The following is a 27,616-nucleotide window of genomic DNA, read 5'->3' as shown; positions in this document are numbered from 1 at the left end:
AAAGGAAAGTGCTTCCCCTTGGTTTCACTCAGGGTAGCAGGACAACCAACTGCAGATAAATTTAGAACCGTGCTACATTCCATGCCTGCAGCCAGGAAGCACACTTCACAGTTGGGAGGGGGGTACTACACATAAGGGCTTCCCTGTGGAGCAGTTAACAGGAGTCATTTTGCTACTTTCTTCTCAACAGCTTATGCTTAAGATTTAAAAATCCTGCATATTTCTAATGGTCTAACTTTAACCACTGCTGCTGTCCCTTTAAAACCTATGCATCAGTGAAGGGTATTTATGCAGGCCCAGCTAGGTGCTTCAGAAACTGAGTTTGTTGACAATGCTCCCATGAATAGAGATGCCATGTGCTAAAGCTGAGGGCACTGCTTTCAAACCGGACTCCCAGTATTTCTAGATACAGTGAGAAATGCATTTCTTCCCCTTGCAATTAGTGGCTGGAGAGAGCAAATCTTTTATAATAGTGAATGTAGTGAACACTGTATAATACAGGCATTCATTAAAACTATCATGGCTAAGATGCAGCTGCATGACTGGGAAGGCTTGGTATAGTTTGGGGACGCTGGGAGAATCAAGTTCTTTCGTAGAGCTGTGCACATCCTGCTTAAAAACACAAATTTGACCTTTGGGAGTTTTTCTGCTTTATTGCTCAAGCTTTGACTTCACAGTCTTCACCTTCAGCAATGTGCAAAGAACAGGCATAGAAGGAGGGTTACAACACTTACTCATGGGAGGGGGGTCTCTGCTTTAACAGAGGCAACAGCAAGGAGCAAGGTGGAGGCGGAAAAATTCGGTGCAGTGATTTGTTCATAAGTCTCTCAGGTGAGGACTCTCTCGGGAAAGGCAGATTGCTTTAAAAGAAAAAATCAAATGGGTTTAGGAAGCAGGACTGGGATTAGAATGAGCTGGGACCACAAAACAAGAGACACACCAATGGCAGAGTGAAATGAAACTGAGCAGAAGGAATCCTGACAGACCTCCCGACAACAACAGAGGGCTCGAATGAATAAATAAAGTCCCTAGGATTACACCAGATCTGGGCCACCACCGAGTTTCCTACATAGACATACACATGAAGCTGTAAATGACTGCGGTGTCGTGGCCCCAGCCTCTGCTCCCCTGAAGCCACCATCCAACCAGATAGAAAAATAAAGGTCTAATTCACTGGAAATTCTTCAGTTTACAAAACTAATGGAATTGGGATTGTTTTTATGCTTCTGCATCAACTTGTGATTTATCTTCGGCTCCGTTCTGTTTGTCTTCTTTCATGGTTGTGTCATCTTTACAGCTGCCACTGGTCTGGAGGGTATCAGCTTCTGGCTACATGGGAGACAATGAAAAAACTGAACGAAACGTTTACCCCTTCCCCATTCCAGCAGCTTATCACTATAACAGAGATTAATTTGGTGCTCATCAGCAGGATATCTGGGCTCCCTAAGGGGCTCAGCTGAGACTCAGGCTCTCTCATGCAGAGACCATGCACCCTGCTTCCCTAAAGTTTTATCAGTTAGCTAGGAAAACAAGTGCAGTTAGGGAGGCCTGGGCAAAGAGGTGCTTCTTGCAGTGCTTCCTAAACAAGGCCCGGGTCATGCAGGGAGCAACAACATGCACATGCTTCTGACTCTATTTTGGCTCTGAATGACGAGGATTTGTAAAAGAACATTTCCAATCTACACAACTCCCTGTGCTGCTTGGCTCTGACAACGCGGCCAAACATGGTACCAGAGGGCTGCTTCCATTCTCTGCAGATGCGGTGCTGGGGAGTCCTCCCTTTGTACCACTGGCAGCACTGAAGATGGCAAGCAGAATGCCCCAATCCCTGTTGCCTCTTTTCCCGCATGTATCCATTCAGTTCTCCCAGGGTTTTGCGGTGTGCTACCACTTACCTTGGCACCCTTGTCTGCAAGCCTCTGGAACATGTTGGCATACATCTTCTTTTCTCTCTCATGCTGCTCCCGGATCTTTTGCTGACAGGCTAGTAGCTGCACTTTGGCTGCTTTGTTGCTAGGGTAAAGTTGTAGCACCTTCTGGAAATCTGCCCGGGCCAATTCAAAGTCATTGACAGCTAGATGGGCCTCGCCACGCCGGAAAAGGCCTTTCTCGTTGCTGCTGTCCAACTCAAGCGCCTGGATAGGAAGGGAGCAGCAGGCTGTAGTTTGGTTTCAGGAATTCAGCCAGACAATCAGCAGGAGACACTTAAGGGATGAGCTTGCTTATTTTACAGGGTAAACACTCCAGGAATTCTGGGCTTGGTAAGACAAAGGGAGGCAGTGTGGTTTAGCAACTAGGGCATCTGACAGGGAGTCAGGAGATGTGGGTTCTAGTCCTGGCTGGGTCACTGGCTTCCTGTGTGACCTTGGGTAAGTCATCTAACTTCTCTGTACCTCCGTTTCCCTATTTGTAAAGTGTAGCTTACCTTCCTTTCTAAAGTGCCTAGAGATTCTCAAACAAGAAGCTATTAAAAAATCCCCCCCAGGGAACGAAGATGGAAAAGAATAATAATTTCCATTGAGGAATTTGATATATTGGCCCTTCCCAGGGGTGGACGCAGGGTAAGAGAGGCACAAACCCACCACAGTGATTTCTGTTGCCCAGCTAGTTACAGCAAGATCCAGATGCTCTGCCTACTTTGCTCACTAGGGTGTATAAAACCTTGTTACCTTGCTGCAGTTTTCCAAGGCCAGTGAGTACTCCTTCAGCTTCAGATGGCACATGGCCAGGTTAAGGAGGGCAGCAAGCCTCAGGCTCTTGGCCTTTGCATCATCCTCTTCAGAGAAGCCTGTTTCGTGCTCCAGCCAGGATGCAATCTTCTTGTATTGTAATGTTGCCTGTTTGTACTTCCCTTCCTGTAGTCAATAAAGTTGGAGTTAGTCCAGCTCCACCCTCCTCTTCACAACACTCCCTACTCCCTTTTTCAACCCAGGAACAGCTACCTTAAGGTGAACAGAGAAAATTTTCTGTGGCCAAACTCCACACAAGTGCTGTACGTGAAGACAAAAATCACATACTAATATGCTTCTGGGTGGTTGTGCACAAATCACAGGAACAGGCCAGAATCCCACTGGGGAGCACAGTCCCCCATGAGTGCCAGATGTCTGAAACAGAGCAGGGAAAGACAGGACACCACTGTCCCCCCACTGCCGCAACTGGTTAGATGCAGAGAGCAGGGAGCATGCTGTACTCTCTGAGCGTACTGCAGCTACCACTCTGGCATGTGTGCCATGAAGGCCCCCAAGAAGAAAGCAGCCATGACAGCTAAAACTCCTCCTGGCGACCCCAGCTGTAACATGGCCGCTTCAGGCCCCCCTTTGTGGGCAGAACCTTGCCCATGTGCAGCACTATCTCATAGCAGCAAATTCAAGCATTGTAGCTTTGCCACATTGTTCCTGCACAGAGGAGAACTCCCTGTAGAGCTGCAAAAGCCCCAGGGTCACTAACCCCAGACATATAAGAGAGAAAAATACCAAGTGGGTACACCTTGCAAGGCTCCACCTCCAGCTCTTTGTCCCCAGGGAAAGTGCAGAATGGACACTAAGGAGAGCTCCCTAACAGGACAAAAAAACCTCCAAGGCCCATCCTCCAGCATCCGAGAAAAAACTAAGATAAGTACCCCTATCTTCAGCAGCACATTGCATGCAACATGCCATCAATGTGTGAGACAGCCCTGCAACAGGGTCTTCTCCAGCACCAATACTGACCTGTAGCAGGGACTGGGCAATGCTGACCACACGCAGGGAGGACTCTAACTTACCTTGAAATATTGGGTGCCTCTCTCCTTCACAATGGAGCTTTGTTCCAGCTTCTCTTCTGTATTCATCTCCCAAGATTCCTTAGCCTGTCCAGACAGAAACAGTTCAGTCATCCATCAGATACTGGAAGAAACTGTGATGCTGGCAGACCAGGTGCCAGTTCATGCCAAGGTATCCATGTCTCAACTCAATACTGACAAATACAGAGCTGGAATCAGTCTGGCTCAACTGTGTGTTAGTATTGTTAAAACAGGTATGAGAATTGTAAGATTGTGTTCAGTGTTTACACTTTACTAAATGCTTGTGAGTTGTTGTAGACGTTAATCTCACTTAAAACATCTGTATCTCGTACTGTAAGATAATATTTGAACACTTGTATTGTGAGCCTCTGTGACTGTGTAAATCACCAGACACGAGAAAGACATTAACTAGTGTAAAGTGCTGATCTCCAACAGAAGAGGTTACATCCTACCCAATGGGAAAAGTCCATTGACACCAGACATACTATTGTGGGATGATAAAGAGGACAACGGATGTTTGTTATTTTGCCTCTTCACCCCTCTCTCCCTGTGAAGATGCTGAGCTTGCACCTCAGAGCACAAAGGATAAGAGGAATCAAACCCCAAACAGAAGGAAATCTATGCTGCTTGAACTGTGGGGGGCAAGGTTTACTAGGCGTAAGTGAGAGATCCCCAGTGCTTAACCTGGGTTAGCTCTAAAGGTCGTGTAGAGCTTGCTTATTATAGAAACTTCTATTACTTTTCAAAACTTAAGATTTTAACTCATTTGTGTATCTCTTTACCTGCTTTAACCTTGTAAATAACTCGTTTCCTCTTCCTACTTAATAAATCTTTAGATAGTTTATTATAGAATTGCTTACAGGTATTGTCTTTGGTGTGAGATCTAAGGTACAACTGATATGGGGTAAAGTGACTGGTCTTTTGGGATTGGGAGTGACCTGAATATTGCTGTGATTCTTGGTATAAGGGACGATCTACCACAAAAGTACGCTCACCTGGGTGGTGAAATGGATTGGAGTACCCAAGGGGACTGTCTGTGACGCCATGCTTAGGGCTGTTATAGTGCCTGAGGAGTTTACACTTGATAATTGGTTAGGGAAATCTAAGTATAAACTCACAACCAGTCTGGGGTTTGTGCCCTTCTTCCTAACAGTCTGCCCTGAGGTTGGTACTCAGGCTCTTGAGTCACTGCAGGCAGCATTACAGAAATCAATCAGTATGTGCTGCATCTTTTTATGGGGTAAGGAGAGGAAGGAAGGCATGGAAGAATGGGTGGAGGTATTGCCACTGAGCATGAGGGAACTGGATTACAGCAGGAGAGATGCTGCTCAAAGCAGATGTGGGTCCACTGAGAATATAGGGGATTTCGTCCAAGGATTCCTATTCCCACTTCACCTTCCATAGGTTTATTATTTTTCCCATCCTCAGCTGATCAAAGTTCACCTCTTCCTCCTGCTCTCTCAGGCAGAGCCTGTATCCACACACACCCCTTTCCCCATCCCAACAGGACTTCATCCCTTTGTTCCTACCTTTTCAAAGCTTTTCAGTTTCACTTCATATTGCAGATCTGCATTTGGAGGGATCTGAAACTTCTCCTTCCCAGCACTCCCAAAACCGTAGCTGTAAGAGAAATAAGTGGCTTCTAAAGAATCCAGCTAGACCTGTTCTCTGTTAGGGAAGCAGAAGCCAAGAGAACATGCCTATATAGATGCACCAAATTCGCATTCTGCTCAGTGTTACCAAATACACAAGGGCACAAGCAGTTTTTGCCTAAAAACAGCAGGGGTGCGGCCGGGGTGACTGTGTGGGATTGGAATGCAAAGTCTTTCATCTATAGGTTACCAGTTTGTATCGATTTTGGGTCAGCAGCCACCCGAAGTCGTTACCATCTCATGGCTGTTAGATGGCCTCTATGAAATGAGTTTGCTGGTCTCAGTTAAGTTCCTAGTGGATGTGACCACACCATAAAACTACTGGTAACTGGCACAAGATGCCTCTCTTGTTGTGAGGCCAAGAATTTAATGAGCTTGGACACTGAGCTATCTCCTCCCATCTGAAGGTAGTCCCTCAAGCTCAGGTGCCAGCATGTCGGATTGGATGAGCATGTCTAGCTGCTGCCTGTTCTCTATCCATTCTGAGAATAAACAGAGGACTCTGGTCCCAACTGCTGTTTAACCTGCACCATTCACTAGCACTAGATTCATTAAAATATTTCAAAACCTAAAACAAGCCAGGGCTTGCAGGAAACGGAGGACAAACTTTTCTCTTGCTTGCAATCCTGCTATGAAGCCTGCACCTCCCCCTTTCCACAGAATCTGTCTTATTTCCTTGGAAAGGGGAACTACTACTTACATGCAGGACCATCAAAAAAGCTGCAGTAGCTGGCTCTCCATATTCCAGGCCCAGCCATTCTCAGCTCACGCAAGAATGTGTATCTTCGAAACAGCTCCCATGGTGGATGCAGGGTTTGGACAGAAACTGGTCTTGTTTCGGAGAAAGCAGAGAGATTCTTTCTTCTCCCCAAAGGCCTCACAAAATGTTCATAGCTGTTCTATCAGCAAAGGGATTTTCTAACAGCCTCTCTCCTAACCTGAGCATCTGTGAGCTGGCTATTTTCTCACATCAGACTGGCCAAAAGGCTGATCTCAAGAACGGCCATCCTCTACCCCCAGCTCATTCACATGCATCACTGTACGCTGAGTATTACTGAGGTAAACAGCTTATTAAGAGTCAATAAAGGGCATGCACATTTATACAAATAGGAACAGCATGTGAAGTCCCAAGGGCTGGGATGAAAATGACAATGGCTGTGAATCCAAGTGCTTCAGAGCATAACTCCTCTCGGGGGGGCAGGAAGGCATTGACCACCACAGTTTTGTGCTGAATAGTTAGGAGCAGCATGTGGTTTTTACACCTCTCCCTAGCCCCTGAAGATGGCTAGACTATCGCTCTGTTCTGGTACAGCAACCCCTATGTTCCTACATGAACTCTTTAGCCAATGCTACTTTTCCACCCCAACAGTGCGGAATGCAGTTCATGTCCACCCACATTCCAGTTTGGCTGCTTCTTCAACCGGAGTTTCAGCTAGCTAGATACTTCCCAGGTATCAGGTTTCTGGGGCCATCCAAATTTTGACCAGGGTATTTTGGGGGGTGAGGGGGCAGAACTAAACTAATCAGAAAAACACACCCACTCCGTTGAGCTACAAACACGCCCAGAATAATCAAAAGACAGAAGTACTGGGGCCACAGTCACAGTCTAGTGCAGTGGTTCTTAACCTTTACTTCAGCCTGCATGCATCCCTTTGGTTCTCAAAATATGTTCTCGCACTCCTTATAAAAATCAAAATATGTTCTTGCACGCTTTATCAAAAATCGTTGAAGTAGGTCAGTTCTTTAAACCTAGATATATTTTTGTTTGTATATTACAGTAATCGTTAAAAAAATGTATAATGTTATCAAACACATAGGTTTGATGAAACAAAGGAGTTATACTTATGTGCCTGTGCTTAATTTGTGTTTTCGATGATTTACCTTCTAAAAAAATCTGGCATGTCTCGCACCCCCAGAAAGGGCATCTTGCACCCCCCAGGGGGTGCATGCACCCCAGGTTAAGAACCACTGGTCTAGTGAAACTACTGGAGTTCAGCAGATGCTTACCTGGGTTTGAGATACACCACAGATTCCTCTGACTTCTCCATTCTCTGAATTGCTTGTTCCAGGCCAGGAGGAAGGTCATAATTTTCTCCTTCTCCAATCTCAAACCGCAACTCCCGCTCGTCAAACACTCGATCTCCATGTCGACCTTCTAGCTGTACTGAGATACAAAAAAATCCCACAGGCAGGTTAGAGGGTATCTAAAGCAGCAAGAGAGAAGCTAGCAGAGGGAACCAGGAGAATGCCAGGCTTCCTTGTACTAAGCAACTTCTTCCCCTTAAAAAGACTGTCTGGGCAGCAAATGTAACATCTAAACCCAATAAACCCTTTCACTTGCACATCTGGGTTTTCTTCTTTGTGCAACACTGAACAAATGTCAGAACCTTCCCCATGCTCTCTATCTTCCTGAAAAATGTCTGGCTCTTCTTGTCAAGGAGGGTGGGCACCTAGGCAGCCCTACAAAGCCTCCTGAGTCCCCAAGTCAGGTTTCTGGTAGAAGGATAAAAGCTGTCCAGCAGCAGAATGAGAGGTGGTTTTGGAATGGCTCCTTTGCTACCTAGTGGCCAGCCATCGCTCCTGCTACCCACGCACAAGGCAACTTCCTTTAATAGTCCTGCATTTGCCCCCTGAAAGAGATTTACTCTCTACAAAGGCTCCCTCGTTGGGCTTGGAGTAGCCTTCGCCCTTCGTACGGATTCTTCGGATTATTCCGCCATCTTCATCCTCTGTGAGATCCTCTCCCTTAAACTCAAACAGCTCTATCTGCAGAGAAAAGGACAGCCTTACATTAATTCCTGTAGTGTCAACACAGAGCTCTTATGGAGTTCAGTCTCTAGTCATGAGAGGAAAAGCCACAGCAGAGAGGCCTTTGAAAATCCTGCTGCCCATAAAGGACTGTATGTTTCAGGCATCAGACAACTAAGGCTGGGAGATATGATTGCTCTCTATAAATATATCAGAGGGATAAATACCGGAGAGGGAGAGGAATTATTTAAGCTCAGTACCAATGTGGACACAAGAACAAATGGATATAAGCTGGCCACCAGGAAGTTTAGACTTGAAATTAGACGACGGTTTCTAGCCATCAGAGGAGTGAAGTTTTGGAATAGCCTTCCAAGGGAAGCAGTGGGGGCAAAAGATCTATCTGGCTTTAAGATTAAACTCGGTAAGTTTATGGAGGAGATGGTATGATGGGATAACATGGTTTTGGTAATTAAATATTCGTGGTAAATAGGCCTAATAGGTGAAATTCTGTGGTCTGCGTTGTGCAGGAAGTCAGACTAGATGACCATAATGGTCCCTTCTGACCTCAGTATCTATGAATCTGAGTGCACTTGCCCTTCTGCAAAATGGAGTCAGGGCAGCTCAGGTGTTTGTGATTATATCTAGCCCTCTAGTGGCTGGAAGCCCCCAAAGAACATAAAAGCCTGAATACTATGGACCATTAACAAGCTTTGTGATCACACAGTTCTGCCTTCCATGTACTGTTTAACTGACAACAATGATGCTGTGTGAAGTCAGGATGACACTTTGGGCGAGATCCAGCCCTCATCCTTCCACAGGCTGTTTAAAAGCAGTGTGTATTTGTGTGGGAGAGGGTAGGGGGGAGCGTTTACATCAAAAACCCCTTGGAACACAGGCAACACAGCAGAGATAACATTAAAGACTAGCATTTTAAAGCCTGATGGACTTGCTCATGGTTGCTGCTTTGGCACTGAGGTAACGCGCTGGAACTCAGTGCACTACGAGTGGGCATGGCCAGGACCTGCTCTCAGACAGGACTCTAGAGGGAACAGAAATGTTAACTGGGTCAGGGCTGGACATGAACTAAAAAGAAGAGGTAGAAATGGGAAAGATGGGCACAGAGAGCAGGGAGTGAGGGAGAACATGCAGAAACATCAAGTGCAGCTATGTCAGCTGAAGCAAGCTGCTCACTTGCAGCCTGATCCTGCTCTCACTGGCATCAATGAACAAACTCCTATTGACTTCAATAGCCACAGGATTGGAGCCCCAGTTGAGACAGATTCCAAGGGGCTGGTCCCACAGGATCAAAGGAAACCCAGGAAGAGCTCTACAGGGGTCTAGACAGAGATGAGACTCAGTCCAGCTTTATCTCAGCTGAACTCAAGTGATTCCCAACCTATATTCATTTGCCCTCCTTCTCCCCTTGTGATGGACTGGTGAATGAGGGTCCCCCATCCTCCATATCATCCTTCTCCTAGGCCTTAGCACCCTTGCTGCTCTCATTTTATTTCCATCCATGTTCTTCTCTAGCCTTGCCCACCCTGAAGTGAAGGGGGCCAGGTTGGGAAACACTACATTTCAGGTGTACCGAGAAGAGAAGGGTGAAGCCAAACCGACTCACTCTGAGCGTGTAGGCGGCTGGAAGGGAAACGCAAACAATTGGAAATTGACCTGGATGGAACATGAACCTGAGTTCTCAATGATAGTGTGGCATGAGAGTCTAGTTCCAGATTTTTAAGAATTGATCATTCTTCCAGAGGTACCTGTCTTGGGTCATTGTTGGAAACAGGATACCAGACTAGATGGACAAGCAATCTGATCGCCTATGGCAAGTCTTATGTTATGACAGTGGTAACAAGAGGTTGTTTTGACCAATAAACATGCTGTAGTGAGACTGATGGTAAAAACAAAGAGTATAAATGAGCAACACAGTTGTTTATAATCAGCCTTGTTTAGACTAATGCACCCTGTTTTAAGATGGCAAACGAATTTGCCCAAGGTCACCGCGGTGGAGTCCCACAGAACAGACCAGAATGTCTGGATCTGGAAAGGTGTTGACAGTTGTAAACAACAGAACACTTCTACTTGCACAATCTGATGAGACTTCTCTCTTGGGACTTTCTTTTAAGGGATAATTTTGAGCTGTGATCAGCCTCTGATTCCAGTTAATTCTTTCTCAACTTGTTTGGGCTCCTGATCCCAGATTAACACTCTGACCAGAGAGAAATGGGAGAAAGACCAGACTAGGACAAGCCAACTTACTCCACAACACTTTGCTGATGACAAGCCTCTGTCCCTGGTTCCGTAAAGAAGTCAAAACCCTATGCTAGCATATATCTATCTAGCTTTTTCTCACACTGTCCTAGCCCTCTCTGTTTTACTTTCGAATACATATTGAATCTGGCAGGAGGAGGGAAAAATGAGAAATGACTGCAGCCTGTGACCAGTGCCAGATGCTGGCGGGGTGAGGAGACAGCTGCTCAATCTCCAACTGCACACTCCTGAACCTACTGTGTACAAAGCCAGTCATGAGAAGGCACTTTCATTTCTGTTTCCCACTAACCCTCTTCCAGAATGCAGTGTGTTTCTCCCTCTTTTTTCCATGGCATGTGATGTCACTGCAGGGGAGCTGGGACTTTCTGATTGAGATACTGAAGGAAGGGATTCGCCCCTCCCTACAGAAAAGGGAATTCATAGATACTAAGGTCAGAACGGACCATTATGATCATCTAGTTTGACCTCCTGCACAACACAGGCCACACAATTTCACCCACCCACTCCTGCGAAAAACCTCACCTATGTCTGAGCTATTGAAGTCCTCAAATCGTGGTTTAAAGACTCCAAGGAGCAGAGAATCCTCCAGCAAGTGACCCGTGTCCCATGCCCCATGCTACAGAGGAAGGCGAAAAACCTCCAGGGCCTCTTCCAATCTGCCCTGGAGGAAAATTCCTTCCCGACCCCAAATATGGCGATCAGCTAAACCCTGAGCATATGAGCAAGATGCACCAGCCAGATACTACAGAAAATTCTTTCCTGGGTAACTCAGATCCCACCCCATCTGACATCCCATCACAGGCCATTAGAATTGTTCTACAATAACGGCTCACTTCGTTTGGATTTTCATAACTAGCTTTAATTTCAAGCCATTAAAGGCTTTAATCTTTTGGGTATGTCTAACAACTGTTGGAAAGATTTCCTGGGTCAGAGTCTCCGCACAATTCAGGCCTGTAGCACTGCTCAAGTGGCATCACAGGGTTGGCTAGTGGCTTTATCCAGCCACCTGAGAAGCCCCTTGTTTGCGGGAGGGAAGCTCTCAGTGGGCATAAAGCTGGTTCTATACCATCCCTCCCACTTGTCCCAGGTGTAAGGAGAGGGAGGGGCCCTGGCTGGAGCACTGCTGTTCTCTAGAAATTCTCAGCTTGTCTATCGAGGACTGTGACCAGCTGATCTAAATTAGAACAGCCTACCAGGAGCACACTGGACCTGCACAGGGCAAAGAAACGGATTTATAACCAGCTGAGGGCCTGCTCCCCTCTCCTGCAGAATGCAACTTCTTTTGGCTAGCAGATTATCACTTTGTAACATCATTCCAACCCCACAATTAACTGGCTAATGTGCAGGTGGTAATAAAGGGAACTTTACATTCTGAGGCCTTGTTTTCATAAAAATAAAAATTACAGTGGCTTAGTTAAATGGGTTTAGAACTTGATTTAATAAGTCAGTGCAACCCTGTGGCGGACTCACTTACTTTGGTTTAAGTACCTTATTGATTCCTTCACTGACTTCAGCTAAATCACGATCAGGTGCAGAGGGCAAGGAGTAGGGAGCTCTATGTCTGGGGGATGGTTCCCTCTTTCATTAGTCAGCTGGATATAGAGCAGGGAAGGGGGAAGCAGACGGGTGGAAGGTCTCCTACTGGGAAAAGAAAGGCTGGAGGCCCCAACTCACGGCTTAGAACACTCGGTACTAGAGCACTCATGCTAAGGGTCTGAGGCATAACAGCAGTGAGGGGAAGCAGAGGAGAGGAAGGAGCAGGCTGAGGTTAGTGAAAAGCGGACTTCAGTTCAGAAGAGAAGCAGTTGCTTTTTGGAATTTCTCCCCTAAGGCTCTCAGGAAAGTCATTTGCATCATATTACTGGAACTTATTTCGTTATAGAAAAGCTCCTCCCAGGCTGCTCAGCACAAGCATTTGGAAGATCAAACACATTTCTTCCCAGGCAGAAAAGCTGTAGTGTATTTGCAGTCTTTAGTGGGTTAGAATCAAGCTGAGCCACTTAAAATGATTACAATGATTTTCTCACCAGAGCTTTAATGTTACTTCTCTTTTTGCATGAATAAACTGCAAAAAAACATTTCAGTCAGAAAGATCTGGTATCCCCACAGTGCCTGGAGAGGATGCGGGGTACTGTTGGCTCCTGGGCCTTAAGGTATACAAGACAGTGGGCCAATTTTATTTTTTGAGCTAGTAGATCAGAACAATGCAGCATTTTTCAGTGGGATGGGGAGGAATACAAACTCATCTCCTTGATGCAACTGGTATTCTTATCAAAGTCCCTCCTGGGGATATAAACCAGGTTAAATGCTCTGAGGCAGATTTTTACCATGGGAGGGAGGCACTCACATGATGGGGCAAAGAGGAAGGAGATTTATGAGGATTCCATCGTAAACTTCCTCCCCAGACATTCCATCAGGGGGAACAGACCACAGCTCCAAGCCAGGGACCATGCACATCCCTACAAATCCACAAGCACATCCATGCAGAGACCTTGTGGTCTCCACAGCAGTGCATTCCAATGGAGTCACCCAGCCAAGGACTCTTTCAAAGGGGAATCCCTGGCCTGGAGGAATGAACTCAGCCCAAAACTATCATTTTTTGTTAGGAAAGTCCTCAAGGAGGGGAGGGAGATCATGTGTGCATTGGGAGGTGTTTTAGGGGGGCTCCTAGCAGAGCCATAGGAGTACTTTGTTTTGCAGGTAATTGACAGACTTCTCCAATCTTCAGTTGCCACAGCAATGTCCCAGGCTTTTGATTGCCTCATCAGAACAAATCAGAGCCTCTGGACCAATGCTCCTATGAATGTGCAGGAATGAGCATGGTTTCTAGGTAAGAAACCTGTTGCCTTTTCCCCCACTGGAACATCTGGGAAGGAAGGGAAGTATGCGATGGAATCTTCACACTACAAAACATGCTCCCAGACCTGCCTTAAAAGGGGGAATCCCTGGCTTGGAGAAATGAACTCAGGCCAAGGCTCTATCATTTTCTGCTAGGAAACTGCACAAGGAAGGAAGGAAAGAAAGATGTGTACCTCTCCATCCCTGCCCCCAATACAACCACTTCCCCAGTGTTGACAAAGAGGCAGCTGACAGCATCCTCCTTTTCCGCTTTGTATTCACCTTGGGGATGCTGTTTGTTGGAGGGGGAAAAAGAGGAGACCTCTCTGCTAGGAAGGATAATCTGGGCTTGGAAACACAGACACCACAGAGACTTCGGCCTAGATCCTCAAAGTTATTTAGGCACCTAACTCTAATTGATTTCAATGGGAGTTCGGCACCTAAATACCTTTGAGGAGCTGGACCTTCTAGCTTCACCACAGGTGATTCAAGGCCACTTATATCATGCTGCAGGGTGAATCAAGACATTATTTAAAGTAGTGAGAAGGAAAGGGCATTGAGTGCAGGGCAGCCTTCCGGAGAAACAGAGGCCTTTTAATAACAATAACAGGCAGCTGTTTCTATAAAATGAAGGGTTGCGTTTTTTTTGTTTATTCACAACTATATAACCATAACATGTTACACAGATCCCCACTTAAGGAAGCATGGGCAATTAGGGAAAGGCTGAGATTCAGCTATACCTGTGTTATTGGGGACTTTAGTAGAATGGCAGTGGAATACCTGAGCTCAGCTTGTGAAAATTTATGTAAATAAAATACAGTCAATCTCATGTGGAGTTCTCTTTCAAAGCATCTAGAGGAGCGAGACACAGATTTTCATATTCATGAGCTAGGAAGGTAAGAAGGAAGTGTTTCAGATCACGTTCATGCTATCAAAGATGCTCCATGCTTGTTGCTACTCATTCATACTGTACTGACAGTGAACATGTCAATTATACTTTTTTGGAATAAACTTGTATTTTAAATTTTCCAACATCAAAAAGAGGTTAATAGAAGGATGCCCCACAGAGCTGGTTTCAAATAGAGGCAGGATCTTCTCACTTATATATTTAACTGTGCCACACATGATTGCTGGCAGCTAGTATGACTAAATCCATACCTGGTCACTAAGTTGAACTCTTGTGAAATGCAGAGACTCTGCCTTGGGCTAAACCAGGGGTGGGCAAACTATGGTCTGTGGGCCAGACCCGGCCCCTCAGGGATTTGGATCCCGCAGGATTGCCCCCCATGGTGCCGCCAGCACCACGTCCCTGGGGCCCCGTGGAGGGGGGAACCACGGCCAATGGGAGCTTCGGAGGCGGGAGCCACACACAGCCTCCCCTAACCAGCCCTCCATACAATTTTGGAAACTTTATGTGGCCCTCAGGCCAAAAACTTTGCCCACCCCTGCATTAGAGGACTGTAACAGTGGAGGTTTAAGCCTTCCAGCGTTGAAGGTAGCTTCCTTTTCTCAGGCTATCTTTATAATTCTGCTTGTGTGTACATGCACTTGCAGACACACACAAAGATGTATTATAGGGAACAATACACTGTATACATGCATAGCCCAATAACCTAATACAAATTAACCACAATTAGCTGGAGGGAGAGATCCTGAGTAATGATTGCCAGGTCTTTATTTTAGGTCTAGATTGTGACCCCATTATTCCCATTAGCAAAAACAATTAATTGCATATGTAGCCCTGTTAATTCCAGTGGACCTACTCACATGGGCAAAAGCTCATCACTGGGAGTAAGGTTTTACAACCTAGCCCTCACTCCCAACAGTCTCTCCCCATCATTCTTCTGCGCTAGAAATATCTCCATGCAGACAGGTGGTTTAGTGCGCAGAAGTTAATAGGGGAGAGTGAAGGAAAGACATGTGAAAATGTCACACTAGATTTTATTTACATTCTCAACCGTGTTGACCAGCCTCCACTTTTCATTAAAGATGAACTGAAAAGATCATTAAATAAGACAAACTAATGACTATACTTTTATAGTGTTTTTACATTTTAGAAGTCACTGTATGAACTTTGGCCTGGTCTACGCTTAAAACTTGACATTAACTATGTTGGTATAGTTAAAGCAGCAAAGCCCTCTTGCAGAGAGACAGTTATACTGCTTATGCTGATGTAGCTTATGCTGGCTCAGCAAAGCAAAATAAGCTTTACCAGCCGAAGACACTAATACCAGTATAGGTGCATATACACTAGGTTTGTTTTTTTGCCCACATAGATATGTCAGCAACACACTCCCCCTATCCCTCAACAGACAGGCTATGCCGGTAACACTTTAACATAGACTATGCTTTGAACTAGTTAGTCTGACACCCTTGTTAAGTAGGCAAGTAAAACCTCCTTGCCTCTAGAAAAACTAGAATGAATGACTAATTCAGAACCAGAGTCCGTTTGACCTGCACTCCTGCCTCTTAATGATGAATCATTTAAATAAATGAATGTAATAATTGGGGAAAAAAACAAAACGGCATTTTGTGTGCTTTTACAAGGGAGGCAGCATTGTCTTCAGGGAGCAGGAGATTGTGTTCTAGTCCCACTCTGCCACAGAATTGTTATGACAGTGGGCAAGTTGTTAGCTTTGGTGTCTCTTCTCCTCCCGCACCTCCCTCCTGTAAGATGGAATAATGTTAATGACTTTGTAAAAAGTCATCTCCCTCTGATGGGAACCACCACAGAAATGTAAAATATTTTTTACTTGCAAGGATCTCAGTTCAAATTCTAAGTTTCTCCTGTTCAGCTGAGAACATCCCACAAACCAAGCAGGGAGCTACATTCCTTCCAACAAGGGTAAAGCTTTCCCAAAGTATGGCGAACACATGGATAGGAAGATGGTCACATGGAAAAACTCCACCCCCTCCCCCAGTACACACACACTTCTATTCACAAACCCAGAATTCCCTTATGGCAGCTGCAGCAACTGCTCACATGGAAAAAGTTGTGATAGGAAGAATTACAATACAAAGAACAAGATTTAGCAACTTAAGTTTTGTTCCTTTTGACACGAGTCAATTTTCCCCTCCTGTCCAGTCTGTTCCCCTACTCCGCATCCTCACTGCGGATATGTTGCCCAACTACTTCATTCCCTCCCCACCCAGCCACTCCTCTGGTCTTGGTGGCTGGTAGGCTCTAATTCCAGGGTGGCTCCAATATTTGAAGGCTGCTCCCACTTCCTCTTATGTAAGAGTGGCTCCTCGTGAGGCAGGTAAGTTGCCTCCTTCTGTTTCCAACTGCTTTTACAGGCCTCCAGGCTGCTTGCAATAAAGATTCTGGACACCCGTAGCAGTAGGAGGACGGGAAAAGTGCCAGCACTGAGGCCAAGATCCACAAATGGACTTAGGCACCTCTATAATCCACAAAACCACTGCTTGGCTGCCACCTAACCCTGTAGGTACCTAAACTCACTCAGCACTTAAAGTGTCACTGAAAAAGTTCCCTAGGTGCCAAGTTCCTGCCTCTGGGCGGGCACGCTGCTGCACGCTCACTTGAGAAGTCTGGATGCCCATCCCCAGTCTAAATCCTCATGTGATCCTTGAACCTGGGGAAGGTAAGTGTTGCCCACACCTACCTCACTTTTGAGTCCTAATGCAGTAAGCATGCTCAGAGCATGCTCACTACATCAGTGCCCACTCAAACTAAGAAGTGGTGGTGGTCCCTCCCTTATAGCTTTGTGTCCTGTGGTTAGAGCACTCATCTGGGACATGGGAGACCCCAGTTCATTTCCACCCTCTGCCTAATGGAAATAAGGGATTTGAACAGGGGTCTCCCACTGCTCAGTTGAGTGCCCTAACCACTAAACTATGGGATAGTCGGATGTAGGCCTCTCTGCATCTCTCCTGTTGAAGCTGTTCCATTTTTAACGAGTAATTAAATAGTCACTGGGGTAGGTGGACTAGACCCAGGGTCTCCCATATCCTAACCACTAAACTACAGAGGCCTTCTCTCTCTGTCTGGCCTAATGCCTATCTGACAAGCAGCTTTCCCCATGCATTGTATAAGGAGCACAGGCAACTAACCCAGGCTTTTTGGATGCCAGGGATTTTTTTTTTTTTTTTTAAATAAACACTGATGATTGCAAAGCTCAAGTCCCTTGGTGGATCCATCTCTGCAGATCACCAGTATACTCTGGACCACATTGCAACTGCTCCCTTACATTACTTTAAGGATTAGCAAGATATTTCATTCTTGCAGAAGAACTACAATTCATTGTGTTAATGCTACTGATGAACTCTGTGAACATCTCAATTAGAGCTCGTCACAATTTTGGAACAAAGTTGGTTTAGACTTAAAAACCCTAAACTGTCTCTCAAGTTGTGTGAAATTTTGTAGCAAGAACTGTGTAGCTCAAATACTTGTCTCTTCCATCAACAGAAGTTGGTCCAATAAGAGATATTACCTCACCTACCTTATCTCTAAGATTTGAAGAGACATTTATCCTATCATTGTTACTGTTAGTGGCTTTTTGAGTAAATGAAAAATTTATAGTTGTTTCAATAAAGTGAAAAGTAGGTCTGATTTGAACCCTGCAAAATGGAAGTGGGTTCTAAACTTTCATTTTTCAACTACTTCAAATCTTAACCAGTTTTCTTCTTTCACTGTTAAGATCCTTCGATAGGAGACATATACAATTTGTAAATGCTTTACTAAAATTAATTATGCCTCTGAGGTAAAAAAGCACTAGGGTAACTTGCAGCACTTCAGTGTAGACATTACCTATGCCGATGGGAGGGTTTCTCCTGTTAGCACAGGTAATCCATCTGCCTGAGAGGCGGTAGCTAGATTGATAGAAAAATTCTTCTGTCCACCTACCACTGTCTACATTGGGGATTACGCCGGTATAGATCCACACCTCTGAGAGATGTGGCTACGCCAATGTAAGTTCCCAGTGTACACCAGCCCTTACTCACATTTTACAGAACCCCCTAACTTAAGTTACACAAGAAGTCAATGGCAGCTGGGAACAGAACCCCGGATTTCTCATTCTCTGCCCTTCCAGATCATTCTTTCTCCCACTTTATATAAAGGAGTATTTCACTTTTAATGTATTATTTTGGACTGCCAATAAGGTACTGCCTTCGATCCTACCCTAGAGTGAGCTACACCTCTATGTCATTCTCCCTGATGTCTGCTACCAGATCTAGAGTGTAGACCAGATGAATAGTAACAGGTCACACAGTTCTCTCCTCCAGCCCTTTGGAGATGGTCCTGGATTCTGAGGGCAAGGACCATCCCATTCTGTTCCCACTGACGGACTACCCTGTCTTCCAAGCTAATGAAGGGAATTTACAGATAAGCGTCACCTTGTGGAGTTAAGATGCACTCCCTACATTCTACTGCAAATGCACCATCTTTCTTATACAACGTGTAGTCAATGACAGTCCCTACTTACCTCAAAAATCAGTGTGGCATTGGGAGGTATCTTAGGAGGGCTCCCAGCAGAACCATAGGCATATTCTGGTTTGCAGGTAATCCGACAGATTTCCCCAATCTTCATAGTTGCCACAGCAATGTCCCAAGCTTTGATCACCTCACCTGCACAAATCAGAGCTCAGTCATACACTTGGTAGGCACATATCAAAGAAGTGTGAGATACTGGTCATTACTATTAATATTTATTTTACACAAACACCCAAAAGTTGATTGGGCACTTTATAGAAACTACAGACTTGAGTCTGTTCTCACTTCAGCTTGTATACATCAGGATTAATTCCACTCAAGTCAAAATGTGGAAGTAATCAAAATCTGGCCTACAGTGCTGAACCCTAAATTGTTGCTCCCCTCATCCCCCAATCTTTTGTCTACACAGACTGCAAGCCATCTGAAGCAGGGAGCGTGTCTGAAGTTCCTGTCACGCTGCCAAGTGCTGTGAAATAATAATAATAATAAACTCTTGGAAGAGGAAGGTCTTAGAGTGTGAGATTTTTCATATTTTGAAAACAGACAATCCACAATGATGGTCCTTTCTCTTTGTACTTTATCAATTGGCAGAGGCCAGCACAAATGTTATCCAGATGTCCTTCAACATGAAACAAACATCTAGGAGAAGAAGCTCTGCTACTGCTGAGGACAGCTAGGGCACTAACTCCTTTAGACATCCCTAGAACTTGCCTTCTTCCCGCTCCCCCTTCCCCTCAACCCACGCCTCCCCCCAAAAAGATAAAGTTACACACAATTATAAAGGAGGGAAAAGACCAAATAGGGGACTGAAGCCAGAGACCAAATAGGGGCCTGAACCTCCGACGACATGGCACCATCAAGCCCTCTTATTCACCACCCCATATCCAATTGGTACACTATTCCTGGCGTTAATTATTTTAGGGCAGTCAATTTTACCCTGTCCCCTAATTTTTAACTGTGCTGAAATTTCTGGGTTGACAAAATGTAAGTGCTAGGAACAAGACGTCTGGGAGAAGCTGGAGGTTTTGAAATGGTGGAAGAGGTGACTGGGCTTCTGGCATCAAGGAGACAGTTGAGGCATGCTTCTCTTCTTTCCTGGTCCCTTTCGACCAAGGATGACTTAGAAGTGTAGGGGCAGAGGGGCTGGTTTCCTCATTCTCTACCTCCACAGTTTGACAGCTGCCCCACTGCAACCTGCTCCAATATCCAACCACCAAAAATAGGCATGCTTGCTTGATGTTTCTTCCAGGATGAAAGGAGTGAAATAGCCAGTGTCGATATTTTAAGTTATCATTACAGTTCAGGGTGAATTCCCCACTGAGATGAATGTAACAGTTCACTTATCTAAGCTATTGTTTCAGACCATCTTCATTCTTAGGGCTTCTCTACATGGGGAAATTAATCCATATTACAATAGGATGTTATTTAAAGGGGAATAGTTTTTCATGATTAACTTTCTATGTGGGTGATCTTATTCTGGAATAAGAGAGCCTTATTCCAAATTAGCTTAATCACCCTGGAAGTGCATTAAAAAAAACTGAAAGAAGGCATTCTTATTCCATACTAGGAATGTTCATACAGAAAGTTAATTGGGCAGAATTAATCAGGAATGACTCTCCATGTAGACAAACCCTTAGGTAGGCATTGCTGCATCGACTACACTCCATTCTTCAAAAATTGTTGAATAATTTAAAAAATTAACATTTAGTTCCTGGAGCACAATTATGTAGGAGCTTTAAAATGTGCAATTATGGAACAATTATATGGAGCCACAATCATTATACATGGAGCCTCAGTGTGAATGGTGCCAAACAGACTCTTAAACACAAAACATGGGACATTACCTTTCCCCAGGTCAAATGAGAACTTGTCTTTCCTGTCCAGGCTAGAGTCAAACTTTGTGCCATCCAGAAGCCATCCTGTATAATGGACAGTCACTTTATCACCTATCATGGGAGACTCTGTCCCAGTTCCTTCCGTCTTGATAACCTGAGAAAGAAATGCTCAATAAGTGATACTGAGCTGGATACAAAAAATACAGTTTGGATAACAAAGTCACATAACTCTGCCATGTGTGTAACACTAGGCAGGCCTAAACTATCCTAAGAGGTAACGCTTTGTTCTTTAGATTAGAAATTAGGGAAAACAGCTCTCAGCTTCCCTGTATCTATACAGATTTCCTTGACAATACCAACTGGGGAGATTACTACCATTACTGTGTTCTATTCACCCTAAAATACTACCTGGCTACAATAAGCTATTCTTTCATTTGAACTATTTTGGGTTGGTAGGTGTACTTTTTGCTCTGAAAGACGAAGAACATTTCTGAAGCTTTGAATCTACAGATCAGGCACCCAAATATGTATGAGCCATCTAAATTTAGGAGCCTAACTATAGGCACCCAGGTTTGAAAATTGCATCCTTAAAAGATGCATTAACTGTCTGAAAGAAAGCAAGTGAAAATATCAGGTTTTCAATGGAGGTGGTTTTTTTGTCTCTTTTTGTTTGTTTGTTTTTTTTAACATGGTAACTGTAAATCCAACTACAGGATTTACCCAAAATGGGAAAGTTTAGGAGAGAGCGTTTTAGCCCAACACTGGGGGTTATTTTGGCAGGGAGAGAAAGGTGGTCATCACAATTTTTCCCTATTTCATGAATGAGTGAGATTAACTTCCTCTCAGCCCTACTGACAGGAAATCCCTGACATACTCATGGAAATACTTCTATCCCAACATTGACCAAACTACTGTTAAATATGTTAGCAAAGAGTTGCTTACATAATTGTTTCACAGCATAGTGCCTATTTAGAAAAGGGACACTCCATCAGCTAACTTTTCATTCCCCGGACTTTAAAGGGACATCACCCAAAAGTTAGGAAGTGCCAAAAATAAGTATCCACAAAACCTTAATTCTGTTTCCTTATGCATATGCTTTATGGCTGTCTTAACCACAGAGGTAGAACTTTGTACTAAAGCGTACATGCAGTGAATGAGAAAGAAGCCCTCTCTTTTTCTGTGTGAGGACGTGTTCTAACATTAGATGGGGAGTTCGGACGCCTGGGTTCTATTCCCAAATCCAAGTGTTATCTAGTTGGGGACAGAGTTAAAGCTCTTAGGTTACAGAGTACTCATTCATCCGTGGACTCACAGCACTTTGTAAAGGTGGTGGTGGGGGGGATATCTCCATTTTGCAGACATATCCAAATACACAGATTTGGCATATTCTTTCCAAGAAGCACTGCCACTTGGGCTCAATTCCCAGCTCGACAAGCTGTAAACTCCTTCAACCTCGCTGATCCTCTGTTACCCAATCAGTAATATGGGAAACATTACTTGCTTTCCTCCTAGGGTATGAGGCCTTACCCAGTAATAGGAACCAGGAAGGTCTGCAAACGGAGGAGACAGAACTAGAACTAGTCCAGCACTTCGACTGGGCCAGAGGGTATTTGGGAAGAATGGAACACTCCATTTTGCTTGTGTTCCAGCTGTATCTGGAGAGCTACAGGAGGTTCAGAGGAGACAGGTGCATGTGCAGTGCAGCCTAGCAAAACCCAGAATGCCAACAGCTGTACAAACTCACCTGCACATGTGCTAATGAAGACTATCCCTAGAGATTATAAATCAGGACAGATTTTCATTATAACAGTAGGAGACAGGACTATCTTCCACCCAAATTTTGACTTCCTTCTTCCAACTACTGGGAGACTACGACTGTCAGAAAACATCCCCCTCCCCCCCCAAAAAAACTAAAAAAAAAAAAAAAAAAAAAAAAAAAATGTACACTGCATGACCCTCCAACAGCTTTATTCTTGAAAAGGACTGAACAGTAGCACCTAAGGTAGACCACAAGCATAGGAAGTTTCAGTCCAGAATGGTAGAGTCTGACAGACTTATCAGCAATTGACACAGAGTGTTATAATAATGGAAAGCCACCAGTGCCAGCTATAAGAGGAAAATATCCCTTACTTGTATAGATTTATATAGGGAGAGAATCCTGAAGGCTAAATACAGCCCGGGAGCCACTACATGATGGCCAATAGCTGCCATCCCTCCTACCCAATCTGAGGGTTGCTTTAAAAAAAAAAAAAAAAAAAATTGCTGGTGAACTAAGACAAACAACTTCATGACATCAGTCAAGAAAGACAGAAGTTCAAGCAACTGCTACGGTTGTAGGCTTCCATTTTTGGATTTAGATAAGTATATGTACATGGAAATAAAACAGTCTTTGGGTCTTGGAAAATTACGAAAGTAGCCTTTGGTGTCACCAATTGTATATCTTAGATTTCCCTCTCCTGCCCTTTAAAAAAAAAAAATCCAGATCTGAATTGTCAGAAGTGGCTATTGATGTTGGGGTGCCAATCTGAGATATCCCTGAAGTGGGGTCACTCTCAGAAAGTGCTGGGCACCCACTCTGAAGAGTCAGGTTCCTTTAAGATGTCTCATTTTGGGCACTCAAAAAAAATCAGTCATGCCTGACCTTGCACAACCTATGTATGGTTTACTTTTTGTGCTTCATTCAGTTTGGACAATAGCAAGTTTCACCTGCAATACCTGACAGTGTTGTCAATTTCCTACCCTGAATGAAATGTTTACATTTTCCTTCCAGTAGAACCTTAATTTTTCCATTCATAGTATGACTGTAAACTTTTCCTTACGCTCTCATTTTTAGGTTAATTTATTGAAAAGCCCATGTGCCGGGCCCAAACTCCTAGGCTACTTCCAGAAACACCAAGGTACAGCCATTGGGTCTGATTATAATCTAACACTGCTGAGAAACGGGAACAATCGCACTGAAATCTACGGAGCTATTACCAGTGAAAAATTGCAGTATGAGAGATCAGAGTCAGGCCTGCTGATTTCAGTGGGGTTATGCCACACAAACTGCCAGTCTGAAGAATCTGGACAGGTCTCCAACACTGAGAAAATCCTATTGTTTCACCCCTCCCAATTCTGCTGCTCCTAAGTCAATACACAAAAGCCCCTTGACTAATTATTAGAGCCTCTTTAGCTACTACAGAATTATAGCATTAAGAACAGAGGCAGACCACAGTGCTCTTCATGCTAGTTCATGCAGCCAGCTAGCCCATGATCCCTACCAAAGTGTATCTGCATTTGGGCCAGTAGGGACTGACTCCCCTCACACTCTGGAGACACGGTCAGGAGTGACTTCATAGGAGTGCCTGGGCCTGGTGCTCCAACTCTATTACACTGGTTTCACGCCAATGTAACTCCATGGACTTCTACTGATGTAAGAGAGCCCATTATGTCTGTCTTTCTCTCTCTCTAAATAAAAGCCTCCTGAAAAACTGTTGGATGAACTTCATGTCTCCCTCACACCGTGTCGTGGCATGGATGCCATGACCCTTCTGTTCACTGTCTTTCCATCTCTCCTTTTCGCTCAGTTTTTTCACAACCACCACTTCCTTCAGGTCCTGTTTCACTCCCTTCACTCACTGGAAAGCTTGTGGTGGGGACAAAAGGTACTGTTCTTGAGCCATGGCCTTGTGTTGTGGGAGCTCAGACACAAAGGCTGGATCAGCAGGCTACTTCCCGAGTCCATAGCCTGTACCTGAGAGCTGCTCCTGTGGTGAGCTGTATCTTGCACCATCCTTCACAGGAACAGAGAGGGAAAGTATGTGGCTTGCTGCTTTGCCCATGGCAGTGCAGTAAGTGGTGACGCAGCATCCCTCAGGTGCACTCCTCTGCTCAGCACCCCATACCCTCCTGGCAGGAGAACACTTTGATGATCTTGTTAAAGTCTAAGTCCTATTTTCCTACTCTTCCTTCTCTCCCCAACCCCACCCCCAGTGTAGAATTTTATGGTTTGTGAAATAACAGTCACCCAAATCCATCATATCTCAAAATCTTAACAGGCATCATGCACTGGGAGGGGGTCAAAGGACACAACAATCTGAGCTGTGCAGCTAACTCTATGGAGTGACTGCATTTTAGCCATCCCCATACACTCTATGTAAACTTCAAATAAACCATGCAAGTGTCTGCAGTTTCCATGACATGTGAATGAACCCCCCTCCCCCATTACAAAAACTGCGTACAGGCCCGACTCTGCCCTTGTTTCCATGAACAGAACACTTCTTGGAGGACACACTTGATCCCCTAGGTCGTCTAGGATTTTGTTTTAAGAAAAAAAATCCATGTCAGCTCTGGTCTGGGAAAGCAGGCTAAAAGTCTACTGGTTTTCACTATAGATAGGCCAGGGGCTAAGAGAGTAATGCCCTTTTAGTGCAAATACACTTACGTTAACATATCTGGTTGCAGGATAGACCCAAGGAAATCCACCCAGCCCAAAAGGAGGGTGGACAGTCTTTCATTCCATATAGTCTTTAATGGTGCAGTGTCTGGGTGCCCTGACTGACCAGCATGCTCACATTTCAACAAGACTAACCATGATCACCAGAACAGACTTTTGAAAGGGATTCTGCAGTACAGCCCTACAGTGGGACTGGGATCCCGTGGGTCCTGCTGCCATAATAGCGGGAACGGACAAAAAGTACTTTCTTGTGGGCAGCATTGGGTGGGGGTGGGAAACAGACTGCAGTAATTTGCAGGAAAACACTAAACCTCTAACCAGTTCACCATGTAAAAAAATACATCTGAATTCCATTTATATTAACATACTGTTTTTTGGGTTGTTGGTTTTTTGTTAAGTAGCATGGGGGAATTGGTCTCTCCTGTGGGACTTGAGGAATCTAAGATTTTTGTGGGTGGGAGTGGGATAAAAATGCAAGAAACAATGGAAGAGCAAGTGGAATTTAAAAAGAAAAAAAAAAGTCCTGTACAGGGCTCTACTCCGCAGTCTGGGTGGAGAAAGTGGAGAAGCAATACCAAATAAAGAAAAAATGAAATAAATAAATAAGAAAGAAAGAAAGCTAGCTACACAGGGTTTGTAAATTCAGAGAGTAAGAGAAGTCAGATTTCTGCCATTCTGGGTAGAGTGATTGGAAGCACCACTGCAGTCAGCTTGGCAATAAGCCATGCCTCTTAAAGCAAGGGCACAGGGACTTGGCCCAGCTGAGGGCTGCATTTGCAGCTTGCCAACAGCCCACATCTAATCTGTACAAAATTGATATATAGCAGCCTCTCCTCTTTTTATTTTTTTTTTTAAGCAGGGAGGTGGGGCCCCAGGTGACTAGAGGTCCAAGCATGCGGTGTTCCATCTTTGTCTGGGGGGAGGCCGTTCACACCAAGATAGAGCACCCCCTTCTGGAACCTTTAGGGTCAGATTCTCAACTGCAGTAAATCAGCAGAGCGCCTCGCATTTCTGCGGAACCAGACCCATTACACCAGCTAAAGATGTAGCCTGCAGTCTCTCCAGGGGGTGCATTTGGCTCCCACGGGCGTGTCTGGGCCCCTATCCCTTGTAACGTGCAACTCCAGCTGCCTCCCAGTCTCCAGGCAGGGCTGGTGCTGGACCCATTCGATGCACTCACGGTCTGTGCGCGGCGCGGGGGGGAGGAGAGGGGCCCCGCGCTCGCCCCGTGCCTGCTAGACGGAGCCCGCCGCTGCCCCTTATGCTGCGCCCCGGAGCCCGCCGGCTGCAGACACGCACGTGGCCGCGCGCTCGGGAGGGACCGCAGCAAGAGCAGAGGCTCCCAGGTAGCCGCGGAGGCTGCACAAGCCCCCGGCAAGACGGGCTGGTAGCCTGGTGCCCGCCCGGCCTTTGGAGAAGCGGCGCGGGGGCAGCGTTCACACGGCAGCCGGGCCTCGAGTTCTGGAGCGGGGAGGGCGGGGGCCAGGCGCCGGCTGCTGCCAGGTGCGTCCCGCCCGGGCGGGCCCCGGCGCTGCACCTTCCCCCCCCCCCCACCCGCGGCCCGGCCCGGGGGGGGGGGCGCTCGCGTGCGTCCCCGGGCTCCGACCCCCCGCCGAGCCAGCCCCCGCCTTACCTTGAGCACCCCCCCGTCGCTCTTGGGGGTGATGTCCGCGCCCTCCACGGGAGCCCCCTCCGCCTTCATCTCCTCCGCAGTCATGGCGCGGCTCGCTCCGCAGCAGGGGGTGGCGGCGGCGGCGGGGAGCAGCGCAGGAGCGAGGCGCGGCAGCGGCAGGAGGCGGGACTGAGAAGTTTCTAGAGGGACAGCAGGGTCTTCTAGTGAAAGGCAGGGGAGCGCCGGGGGCCGGGTCTAAAGTCCGCACGGCACAAGCGCACGAAAAACGACGGTTAACAGTCCTAGGGGCGGGGAGCCGCGAAGAGGGAGAAGAGCGGAGGCAGGTGTGTAGCGAGCAAAGCTTTGTGGCTGTGTGTGCACACTGCATGAAGGATCCCGCAGCTGAGAGAGAGAGTCCTCCGTGTTGTTAAAAATCACAGCCTGCACAGTGACAGGGGATTTATGGCTTATTACAACATCTGTAACCCACTAACCACCCCCCCACCCAGCTGCTTCCTCCCCTTTCTTTCCTCCCTGGACACATCTTAACAGGCCATCTCACCTTGAATGGTTTCAGAGGAGCAGCCGTATTAGTCTGTATCCGCAAAAAGAAAAGGAGGACTTGTGGCACCTTACAGACTAACACATTTATTTTGTCCCTTGAAATGTGTTAAGCACTTGTGCTACACAATCTGTTCCACCTAGTGTTTAAGCAGTTTTCAGAGTAACAGCCGTGTTAGTCTGTATCCGCAAAAAGAAAAGGAGGACTTGTGGCACCTTAGAGACTAACCAATTTATTTGAGCATGAGCTTTCGTGAGCTACAGCTCACTTCATCGGATGCAACTGTAGCTCACGAAAGCTCATGCTCAAATAAATTGGTTAGTCTCTAAGGTGCCACAAGTCCTCCTTTCCTTTTTGTTTAAGCAGTGACACTCTGAGTACATTTCCCAGTCCTGAAGAAGAGCTCCGTGTAAGCATGAAAGTTGGTCTC

At 45.8% G+C, this 27,616-nt stretch overlaps 1 protein-coding gene across 1 annotated transcript; it reads right to left on the bottom strand.

The window, feature by feature from the left end:
* Positions 1-633: 633 nt before the first annotated feature.
* Positions 634-26,824, bottom strand: FKBP4 (FKBP prolyl isomerase 4). Its single transcript, XM_048823257.2, has 10 exons — positions 26,646-26,824; positions 20,587-20,731; positions 18,735-18,877; positions 8,076-8,196; positions 7,438-7,594; positions 5,308-5,398; positions 3,761-3,844; positions 2,670-2,855; positions 1,896-2,135; positions 634-1,329 (listed from the first exon to the last, which is right to left on the bottom strand). Exons 1-10 carry the CDS (start codon positions 26,727-26,729, stop codon positions 1,219-1,221), a joined length of 1,362 nt encoding a protein of 453 aa, XP_048679214.2. The 5' UTR covers positions 26,730-26,824; the 3' UTR covers positions 634-1,218.
* Between the last annotated feature and the right edge of the window lie 792 nt (positions 26,825-27,616).

This window comes from Caretta caretta, chromosome 1, assembly GCF_965140235.1.
Source record: "Caretta caretta isolate rCarCar2 chromosome 1, rCarCar1.hap1, whole genome shotgun sequence".
Taxonomy (NCBI): domain Eukaryota; kingdom Metazoa; phylum Chordata; order Testudines; family Cheloniidae; genus Caretta; species Caretta caretta.
Note: the sequence above shows the minus strand (reverse complement) of the source record. Positions and strands in the feature narration are given on the sequence as shown.